Raw genomic sequence first — 9,667 nt, 5'->3', positions numbered from 1 at the left:
TCACCTTATAGCAGTAGAGCTCTTGGCTCGTGATGAAAGCGGTTTTAGGTCCGTAGAGAATTTCACATTTAGGCAGTAGGTGGACATAGCCACCTTCCACCTGTTAAGCGTGGGTCTCCCAATGATTACATTATATGAGGAGGGGCAATCTACCACCAGGAAGTCCAACTGACGGGTCAGCTGCTTCGGGTAGGTCCCTACTGTGACTTTTAGCGTCACTATGCCCTTGGGGTATACCCTATCCCCGCTGAAGTTGACGAGGGGAGAGTCAAATGGGCGCAACCTCCCAGGATCTAGTTTCAACTGTTGGAAGGCCGGTAAGTACATGATGTCTGCGGAGCTACCGTTGTCTACAAGGATCCTTTTGGTGTTGAACCCTTCGATTGTGAGCGTTATAACCAAGGGGTCATTATGTGGCAGCCTTACTCCCCGAGCATCCTCTTCGTTGAAAAACATGTCCTGGTTTGTCCATCTCTGCTTGAATCGGGGTTCCATATGGATGCTATTTACTTGTCTCTAACATGCTTTCTTGAGGGACTTGTATGATCCTCCCGTGAATGGCCCTCCTGCGATCGTACTTATCTCCCCGATCACATCCTGTGGTGGTTGGGATGGACGGATCTCATTCTTGGAGGAGAATTCGCGCTGGCTCTTGTTGCTGTCTCTGAATCTGCTAGACTCTCCCTTCTTCACATACTTCTACAGTTTTCCTTTATGTATCAACTCCTCTATCTGTCATTTCAGGTCTCGGCAATCCTCCGTGTAATGGCCATGATCCTTGTGGAATCGGTAGTATTTGTTCTTGTCACGCATGTTAGGGGACGAATGTAAAGGTCTCGGCCACTGAAGGTAATGTTGATCCTGAATCTGTGTCAAAATTTTGTGAACAGGCATAATTAGAGGGGTGAATTTTACCGTTCGTGGAGCTTTTTTGTCCTTTCGTTTATCTACGTCACTTCTTCGATGGCCTAAGCACTCCCTCTTTTGCCCCTACATTCGTCCTCCTACCTTCCCTCCTTTCTCGGCCTTTCCTCGTCCACTATGGCTGCCAGTGCGTCCTCGGCATTCATGTACTTTTGGGCCTTCAGGAGCATCTCTGCCATCGTCCGAGGCGAATTCTTTGCCAGCGAGACGACGAATTATCGGGACCTAAGCCCTGCTTTAAATGTCGTCAGCTGTACATTGTCGTCTGCGTCGTCCACTTCTAGGGTCTCTCGAGTGAAGCGTTTCATGTATGACCACAAGGTCTCCCTCTCCCCTTGCTTAATAGTGAGTAGGTGATCCGCTGGTCTCTTAGGACGTTCCCCTCCGACGAAATGGTGCAGAAAGGGGCTACTTAACTGCTCGAAGCTGTCAATGGATGAAGTGGGCAGTCTAGTGACCTACTCTCTTCCAGCTCCCTTTAGCGTAGTAGGGAAAGAATGACACATTATTTCATCAGGGGGCTGTTGAAGGCCCAGTGTCATCTTGAAGGTATTAAGGTGATCTTGGGGATCCTTAAGCCCATCAAAAGGCTCAAGTTGAGGCAACCAAAACTTTGTTGGTACTGGTCGTTCCAAGACTGCCATGGTAAAGGGAGAATCCGTTGCCCTGACCATTCTATCTGGGCTCCGATCCATCTTCTCCTTGATGGCATTTCTCAATTCGTCCATCTCCTTTCTCATTTCCTGAAGGAGATCAAAATGTTGTTCCTCTAGAGTAATGGTCCTTCGTCGATCACTTCTCCCGTGGCTATCCCCTTCATCCTTTTGGACAGCTCTTGATCGGTTCTCCTCCTGTTGAAGCCTTTGTCTCATCTCCTGATTCTATCTGGTGAGTTCTTTGACGGTGGCCGCAAGAGCTTGAACTTGCTGAGCCAAGGCCGCTGAATCCTGGTTGGATTCCATCTGGATATCGAAGTTGGTAGGAACTGCATTTTCGAACCGTAGTATGAGAATGTCGTTTCCACAAATGGCGCCAAACTGATGAAGCAAAAGTTCATCAGTCGTTATGAATTCGTCCAGATAGGGCCGATCATACTCCTGCATCACGACGGAAGCAAGAGCTCATTCAGATGGTCACCAGTGTGGTGCCTGCCACAACGCCTCCGATGCCAAAGTTAGTGCGGAAGGGAGTTTATAATAATAAAAACCAAATAACTCAGTATCTCTTGTGACTATGTATGTACCTCGTATTGGCGTTGTGAGGGCTTTATATATCCCTCTGGATTCTAGCCGTTGTGGAGGGTACTGTGGCGTTAATGTATTTGTTGATAACGTCTTCAATTGAGTAATGAGATTCAATACGTTTCCAACGGTTCGTCCAGCTGGTTTCGTAACCATCCGGGACATTATTGGCAGCATTGAATGGTATTAACATCCTCATCAGTGATGCGGATAATCGGTCAGGTTCGTCTGTGGGGTCGATTTTGTCTGTGTTTGACTTCGTCAGTCCCATCAGTAACAATTAAACATTTATTTTGTTAACAATATAGCATGTAAAGTGCAAGTTATTAACTAGTATATTGTAAAAATTGAATTCCAAAACTGGTTGATACACAAAATGATGACAAATATCTCTTTTTCAATGCATACAAGAATGATAAATATTATCTTTTTTATTGCTTTCAATGTCGTCAATTAATTGTTTTTTCACAAAAGAAAATTACAAAAAATCTAATTATATAATTATATATATATATATATATTAATTGTAGGTTATAAATATTGTGTGTTTAATACTATCAAGGCTAATGGAGGTTTTTTTTTTTTTGACAAATACTTTACCATAAACTAACTTGCTCAAGAAAATTTTCTTTTCATACATTAACAATGAACATTGAAACATGTACTTAATTTTTCATAAGTGTTTTTTTGTTTTCCAAGTGTGTGCCGTGTGCTTGTATAAATATATTACAAATCATATGAAAGAAATACAAGAGAGAAAGAGCAAATGCTAGAAAAAAAAAATGAGAGAAAAAGAGAATACTCGGACTAATTATATTTGTCTCTTACTTTTCGGCTTCAAGGAAGGATTTTGGGGAGTCCTTTGTCAAGAAATATGAGTCCTCACTAAAACACACAAAAGATTCAACATTTTTCACAAAGACTCATCGTTTTTAGCTTCAAGCCTTCAAGCAAGGATTTTGGAAATTTTTTAGTCAAAAAAGATGAATATACACCCAACATGAGAGAGAATGAGACAAAAGGAGATTACTTATATATATACATATATATATATATATATATATACATATATATATATATATATATATATATATATATATATATATATAATACTAAGTATTTTAACACACACGCTAGGAGAAGAGAGAAAACTTTAAAGAAATTGACAGTAGTGTATATCTAAAAAGATAACTCTTGGATACACAACACAGACTTTAAACCTATTTAACTCACATTCATTTTTCGACGTGAGATTAACAAAAAAATGATTACATAAGTTGATTGAGTTTGTCAGAGATGGTACATAAAAATTAATTGATATTTAAAGTTTAAACACAATCAACCTGAGTTTTCTCTTTTTTGAGAGAGCTTTTTTTTTTTTTTTTTTTTAATAATCTTGAGAGAGCTAATATATTTATTCAAGAATATTGAAATATTGAATCAGATTACAATTTTGCCTAGCTTCATACCATATTATTTGCCTAGTTGGTTTGAAGATTGCATTTGATATTATGAAAAGGATGTTTATAGCAACACATTAAAAGCAATTGGTCAAAAAAAAAAAGTGTCAAATGTGTGATAATAGAAAAAAGTGAGGTCCTTCTCAAAAAAGAAAAAGAAAAAGAAAAAGAAAAGGAAAAAGAAGAAGATAAAAGTGAGGCGTCCCATTCAAATTAGCAAAGCAATAGCAAGCGTGCCAGATATTTCCAAACTCCAAACCAATAAAATTAATTAATACCATAAGAACATAAATAAAATAATAGTAGTACCTTGTCTAACACTACCAAACTACTTTGTAAAAACTGCAATTGATTAGACTGAATTTTGATGAAGGTGACGAAAGTGACAAAGACATAAGAAGAAAAGGATAGATGGTGAAGGAAAAAGGGGGAGAAATTGGGCTTTTGTTTTTATTTTGTAAAAAAATTAGTAATATATCTTTATTTTGAAACTATATAAGTTGATATTTTTATTTTGAAACTCAATTTTCTCAAAATTAAGTTTTAATGTAAAATTTGATTTTCTAAAAAAAAAAATTGTGGAACTCGAGTTCATGTAACTCGAGTTCCTTTAATAGAACTCAAGTTCTATGAATTTGAGTTCCATAAATTTTTTTTTTTTTTAGATTGATCTCTAATGCTTGATTTTTTACAAATTAAAATTCAAAATAAGAACACAGATCTAAATAGTTTCAAAATAAAAACATATTTTCATAAAAAAAAATATAAACATGTTAATAGATTTTTTTTTAAAAAAAAAAGAGAGCTAAAATTAAATGGGTGAGCCGTGACTGTGAGATGGAGACAAGGAAGAGACGCTTAGAGATGTGGCAGGTAGCATTAATGTCTTTTTTTTTTTTTCTAATGACAGATAGCATTAATTTTTTAGAAATTGATGACCTGACAATACATTAATGAGTTTTTGAAGAAAAAAATAATAATTTACCTTTTCGTCTACTGAATCCAATGGTATAAGAGCAATTGCATTAGTTGGTATATAAGTGTGTATAATAAAAGAAATGCTCAAATTTACACATTTTTCTATCAAAAACAGCCCACATCAGTAAGTGCATAAGTGTGGATATTTTACATTTTCCTTCAAATTGCTACAGTACCGTATAAATATACACGGTTACTGTAGCTGTGTAAAATCTTATTTTATATTTTTTTCTCTCACCTCTCTTCTTTCTCCATCTGACTTCTCTCCATCTGACTTCTCTCTCTCAGCCTCTCTCTCTCTCCCTCTCCCTCTCCCTCTTCCTCTGAATGGGACAAAACCCATCAACCACTGAGCATCGACCATTGTTCAACCACCACCGCAACAGCACCACCCACCACCGCAACAGCACCACCCACCTCCGCAACCTAGCAACACCCACCATCACCACCAAATTCAAAAACACAAACCCAAAATTAAAAAAAAATCAACCCAAAATTAACAAAATAAACAGAAAATTAAACTAAAATCAACAAAAAAAATCAACCCAAAATAAACAAAAATAGAAACCAAATTCAAGGATCGGATCGGAGCTCGGTCAGATTGAGAAAAAAAGGACGGAGTTGGGATCGGATCGGAGTTGGATCGGATCGAGAAACAGAGGACGAAGCTGGGATCGGATCGGAGCTAGATCAGATCGAGAAACGGAGACGGAGCTCGGATCGGACCGGAGCTGGATCGGATCGAGAAACAGAGACGGAGCTCGGATCGGATCGGAGGATCGAGAAACAGAGACGAAGCTCGGATCAGATCAAAGCTGGATCAGATCGGATCAAGAAACAGAGACGGAGCTCGGATCGGATCGAAGCTGGATCAGATCGAGAAACAGAGACGGAGGGTTAATCTGAAATAGGTAGAGAGAGAGAGAGAGAGAGAGAGAGAGAGATGAATCAAAAATGAACAAAAGGAGAGAGAGATGAATCAGAAATGAACAGAAGAGAGAGAGTGCGCGTGTCAGGCAGTTGAGATAAATAATAAAAAAATGGTGAAAAAATTGATTATTTAATTAATAGAGGTAGTAGAATAGATGAACTGATGTGGGTGTTTTGTAAAAATGAATGTGTAAAATCTTAAAAGTAGGTTTTTTGTGTAAAATAGACGGAATCTTTTAAAGGAGCTGATGTGGTTGCTCTAAAAGTTAAATGGTGTAAAAAATTGTATAACTTGACCAAAATTGCATGCAATGAGGTAACCGTTCCTCACCGCACCACACCCTTATTTATTTATTTATTTATATTAAATATATTTTAATTTAATATATATAAAGTAAGTGGTTAACTAAGTGTTAGTGCATTTTAATTTTAGGTTAAAGCGACTTCGTTTTGTTTAAATACAAAATCAAGAATTCAAAACATTATTGACTTCTCCATCTCATACTGGCACTCAAAAAATTAAAAGCCCAATTTTTTTTTTTTTTTGAAGGGGAAAACTACCTCAAAATTCATTAAATGGAAAAGGAGTCAAGATACAATACCTCTACTGCAGGTGGAGGGGAATCCTCCATCCAAATAATTTCATGAGATACATTTTTTGCATGCCTAGCTAATGCATGGGCTGCTGTATTTGCACTCCTCCTTATAAATTGCACTTGTGACCAACGAAGACCTTTTAGCAGACAAAGCACATCTTGAAAAATGTGGCCCACCTGAGACAATAGGCTTTTTTCCAACCTAAGCGCATCCATGACCGACTGGTTATCGCCTTCAACCACCAACTCCGAGAATCCACACTCCATAGCAAACTCCACGGCGTGATGACAAGCAAGAATCTCTGCTTCCTCGCTACAGGACACTGGTGGTCCTTTGGCTGATAAAGAAGCCATCACTTCCCTGTTTTCATTGCGAATAATGGCACCCATTCTGGTGGTGTCGTCCTCTTTGAAAATTGCAGCATTGAAATTCAACTTAAATCGAGAAGAAGGTGGAGGTTTCCAGTTGCACGGGTGCTATATGGTTGAGTTTATGGATAACCTGGTTTGAGCTCGCCTAAACTCTTCCATGTAGTCTTTAGCTCTTTTGTTCAATACTCCCAGTGCCTGCACTTGTTTCCCTTGGGTTAAAGAATTTCGTTGATGCCATATGAACCATGCTTGGACAATAAACAGCTCTAGCTCTTCAGTTGACAGTCTAGTGATCAAATCTTCCATTAACTGAAGCACGTCATCATGACCACCACAACACTTCTGCAATCGTATTGAACAATCCGCCCAAATATCTTGTGCAACCCCATAATTCCACAGAGCATGAACTTCAGTTTTTGGCTCGGTCTTGCAGGCTTCACATCTATTATCCTCTTTTATCCTCTTCCTTGTCAGATTTATCCGAGTTGACAGAATGTTGCAACAAGCACGCCAACCGAAGACTTTAATTTTGGTTGGCACCTTCAGCTTCCACAGTACTTTTCCACACTCTACCTCCCACAGCCCCCTTAGAACATTCAGTCCAATCCAGCTCCTTTATCAATCTTCGCGCCACATGGTACCCCGTCCTCACTGAATACTCACCAGACTTTTCAGCCAGCCAAAACAGTGTGTCCAGAGTATATCTACAGCTAAGAGGCACTCGCATTATGGCTTCAACCTCTTCTCGGTGAAAACTTCTCAAAATAAATTCTCTATCCCACCACCTGGAAATCGGGTCAATCAGTTCAGCCACCCTCATCCCATCCTCAATATTCTATATCGGAAGTAATACTTTATTTGTAGGAGAGTTTGGCAGCCAAGCATCCTTAAGAATCCAGATAGTCTCTCCATTGCCGACCCTCCAGCATGACCGTTTCTGCAGAATAGGTTTGACTACCATGATGCTCTTCCACGTGTAAGAACTATTAGGTGGATCAAAGGCCTCCAAAAAATGACACCTTGGAAAATACCGAGCTTTTAGACACTTAAAAACTAGTGTCTCTTGGTCTTGCATCAGCCGACATCCCTGTTTTGCAAGCATTGCAAGATTAAATTGTCGAAGGTTCTTAAAACCCATCTCACCTTCCGATTTTGGCCTTGATAGTTTGTCCCAGCTTAGCCAATGAATCTTCCTCTCATTTCCAATTTGTCCCCACCAATACCGAGCACACATTGATTGGAGTTCTTCACATAGCTTTATCGGCAATTGAAAAATGCCTATAGTATACATTGAAATCGATTGAGCCATTGCTTTAATTAGTATTTCCTTCCTTGCTCTAGATAAATTTTTTCCTTTCCACCCTTGAAGCTTTTTCCACACTCTATCTTTGAGATAAGAGAAGGTGTGGTATTTCCTTCGTCCCACCAGAGTTGGCAAGCCCAAATCGGACTCAAACCTGTCCACTTCACTCACCCCTAACAATGCCTTGATCGACTCCCTTTTTTTAGGAAGAGTATTACTGCTGAAGTAGACTGAAGACTTCTCCATATTTAGACATTGACCTGATGCTTCTGCATAAAGTTTCAGCACCTATAATATTTCCTGTGTCTCTTTATCTAATGCTTGGCAAAACAAAAGTGAGTCCTCTGCAAACAAAAGGTGGGAAATTTTTGGGGCTCTCCTGCATATTGAAACCCCATGGATATGTCCTTCCAATTCTACTTTCTACAAAAGAGATGTAAAACCCTCTACACATAAAAGAAAGAGATAAGGTGACAGAGGGCCTCTCTGCTGGAGACCTCTAGTGTGATTAATCATACCAAAAGATTTACCATTAATCAAAATGGAAAAAGAAGTAGAGGACACACAACTCATCACCCTGTCCACCCAAACTCCCGGAAAGCCCAACTTAAGCATGATTTGCCTTAGAAAGTTCCACTCCACCCTATCATAAGCTTTGCTAACATCCAGCTTCAATGCTAATGACCCTGTTTTACCATTTCTTCGACCATGCATCGTGTGTAACGCTTCATAAACCACTAGAACATTATCTGTAATCAGTCTTCCTGGAGCAAAAGCACTCTGGGTTGGAGCTATTATATGGGACAAAATCTGTTTTAACCTGTTAAGCAGTACTTTTGCAATAATTTTGTACATTACATTACAAAGGCTAATAGGTCTAAAATTAGATATTTTAACCGGATTTTTAACTTTTGGAATGAGGAAAATATGAGTATGATTCAGTGTAGGTAACATTTGACCGGAATTAAAATAATCAAGAGCTGCAGACACAACAGTATCACCAACAATATGCCAAAATTTCTAATAAAAAAAGGCATTCATACCTTCAAGTCCCGGCGCTTTTGTGGGTCCCATCTGGAACAAAGATGCTTTTATTTCATCTGCAGTAAATTCACAAGACAGAGCTTGTTGCATGTCAAGTGTCACCTTTTGTGGTACAGCTTCTAGACATTCATCAATTCGGGTACATGGGCTTGAGGAGAACAAGTCATTAAAGTATTGCACAGCCACTCCTGCCACATCTTCCAACTCCTCCAGCCAATTGCCTTGTGGTTCCATGATTCCTTGGATAAGATTTCTTTGTCTTCTCTGGGATGCCTTTAAGTGAAAAAATTTAGTATTTTTGTCTCCATGTTTAATCCAATTGACTCGTGATCTTTGTGCCCAATATATTTCCTGCCTCCTAAGCCAATCATCCAACTCTTTACTGGCCTTAATAAACTCCTCTTTGTTTTGTTGTGTCGGTGGAGCACAATTTAACACCTTAATCCTTTTTTGCAATTCTTTGATCTCAACTGTACCTAGCTATTCTTTTGTGGCACCCCATACCATTAATTCCGAGGCACACTTCTTGATTTTCTGCCTAACTGTTTCCAATGTCGATTCATGCCCATGGCTGATTTCCTAAGCATCCCGGATAACCTTCTCACAATCATCCCAAAGCAGCCAAGATTCTTCGAACTTAAAGCCGTGCCTTCCCTTATAAATACTTTTGGTGGTACATGGTTCTGAAGAATCAAAGGTAGATGATCCGAAGCTTATGAAATAATATGAGTTAAAGTAGTCCTAGGAAATTTAGACCTCCATGCCTCAATAGCTACCGCTCTATCCAGCCGTTCCTTGGTATTAGCAGCCCCGAGATGT

At 39.1% G+C, this 9,667-nt stretch overlaps 3 protein-coding genes across 3 annotated transcripts; all 3 read right to left on the bottom strand.

The window, feature by feature from the left end:
* LOC142628934 (uncharacterized) lies at positions 1-495 on the bottom strand. The gene has a single exon (XM_075802958.1). It carries the CDS (start codon positions 493-495, stop codon positions 1-3), a length of 495 nt encoding a protein of 164 aa, XP_075659073.1.
* A 6,111-nt stretch (positions 496-6,606) lies between these two features.
* On the bottom strand, positions 6,607-7,321 carry LOC142628932 (uncharacterized). Its single transcript, XM_075802957.1, has 2 exons — positions 7,165-7,321; positions 6,607-7,070 (listed from the first exon to the last, which is right to left on the bottom strand). Exons 1-2 carry the CDS (start codon positions 7,319-7,321, stop codon positions 6,607-6,609), a joined length of 621 nt encoding a protein of 206 aa, XP_075659072.1.
* A 15-nt stretch (positions 7,322-7,336) lies between these two features.
* LOC142628931 (uncharacterized) lies at positions 7,337-9,082 on the bottom strand. The gene is made up of 3 exons (XM_075802956.1): positions 8,848-9,082; positions 8,323-8,595; positions 7,337-8,073 (listed from the first exon to the last, which is right to left on the bottom strand). The coding sequence occupies exons 1-3, from the start codon at positions 9,080-9,082 to the stop codon at positions 7,337-7,339; spliced, it is 1,245 nt and encodes a 414-aa protein (XP_075659071.1).
* Positions 9,083-9,667: the final 585 nt, after the last annotated feature.

This window comes from Castanea sativa, chromosome 3 (assembly GCF_040712315.1).
Source record: "Castanea sativa cultivar Marrone di Chiusa Pesio chromosome 3, ASM4071231v1".
In the NCBI taxonomy this organism is placed as follows: Eukaryota; Viridiplantae; Streptophyta; class Magnoliopsida; order Fagales; family Fagaceae; genus Castanea; species Castanea sativa.
The sequence above is the reverse complement of the archived record's forward strand: the minus strand, read 5'-3'. Positions and strand labels throughout refer to the sequence as shown.

What these genes read in the sequence shown, in the direction of transcription:
- LOC142628934 (XM_075802958.1), bottom strand. Translation starts at nt 495, where the DNA reads ATGGAACCCCGATTCAAGCAGAGATGGACAAACCAGGACATGTTTTTC.
- LOC142628932 (XM_075802957.1), bottom strand. Translation starts at nt 7,321, where the DNA reads ATGAGGGTGGCTGAACTGATTGACCCGATTTCCAGGTGGTGGGATAGA. An exon ending in TTGGCTGGCTGAAAAGTCTG is followed by an intron (nt 7,071 to 7,164) that starts GTGAGTATTCAG and finishes TGTGGGAGGTAG; the next exon opens with AGTGTGGAAAAGTACTGTGG.
- LOC142628931 (XM_075802956.1), bottom strand. Translation starts at nt 9,082, where the DNA reads ATGGAACCACAAGGCAATTGGCTGGAGGAGTTGGAAGATGTGGCAGGA. An exon ending in AAAAGCGCCGGGACTTGAAG is followed by an intron (nt 8,596 to 8,847) that starts GTATGAATGCCT and finishes CCCATATAATAG; the next exon opens with CTCCAACCCAGAGTGCTTTT. An exon ending in GATTAATGGTAAATCTTTTG is followed by an intron (nt 8,074 to 8,322) that starts GTATGATTAATC and finishes AACTTTATGCAG; the next exon opens with AAGCATCAGGTCAATGTCTA.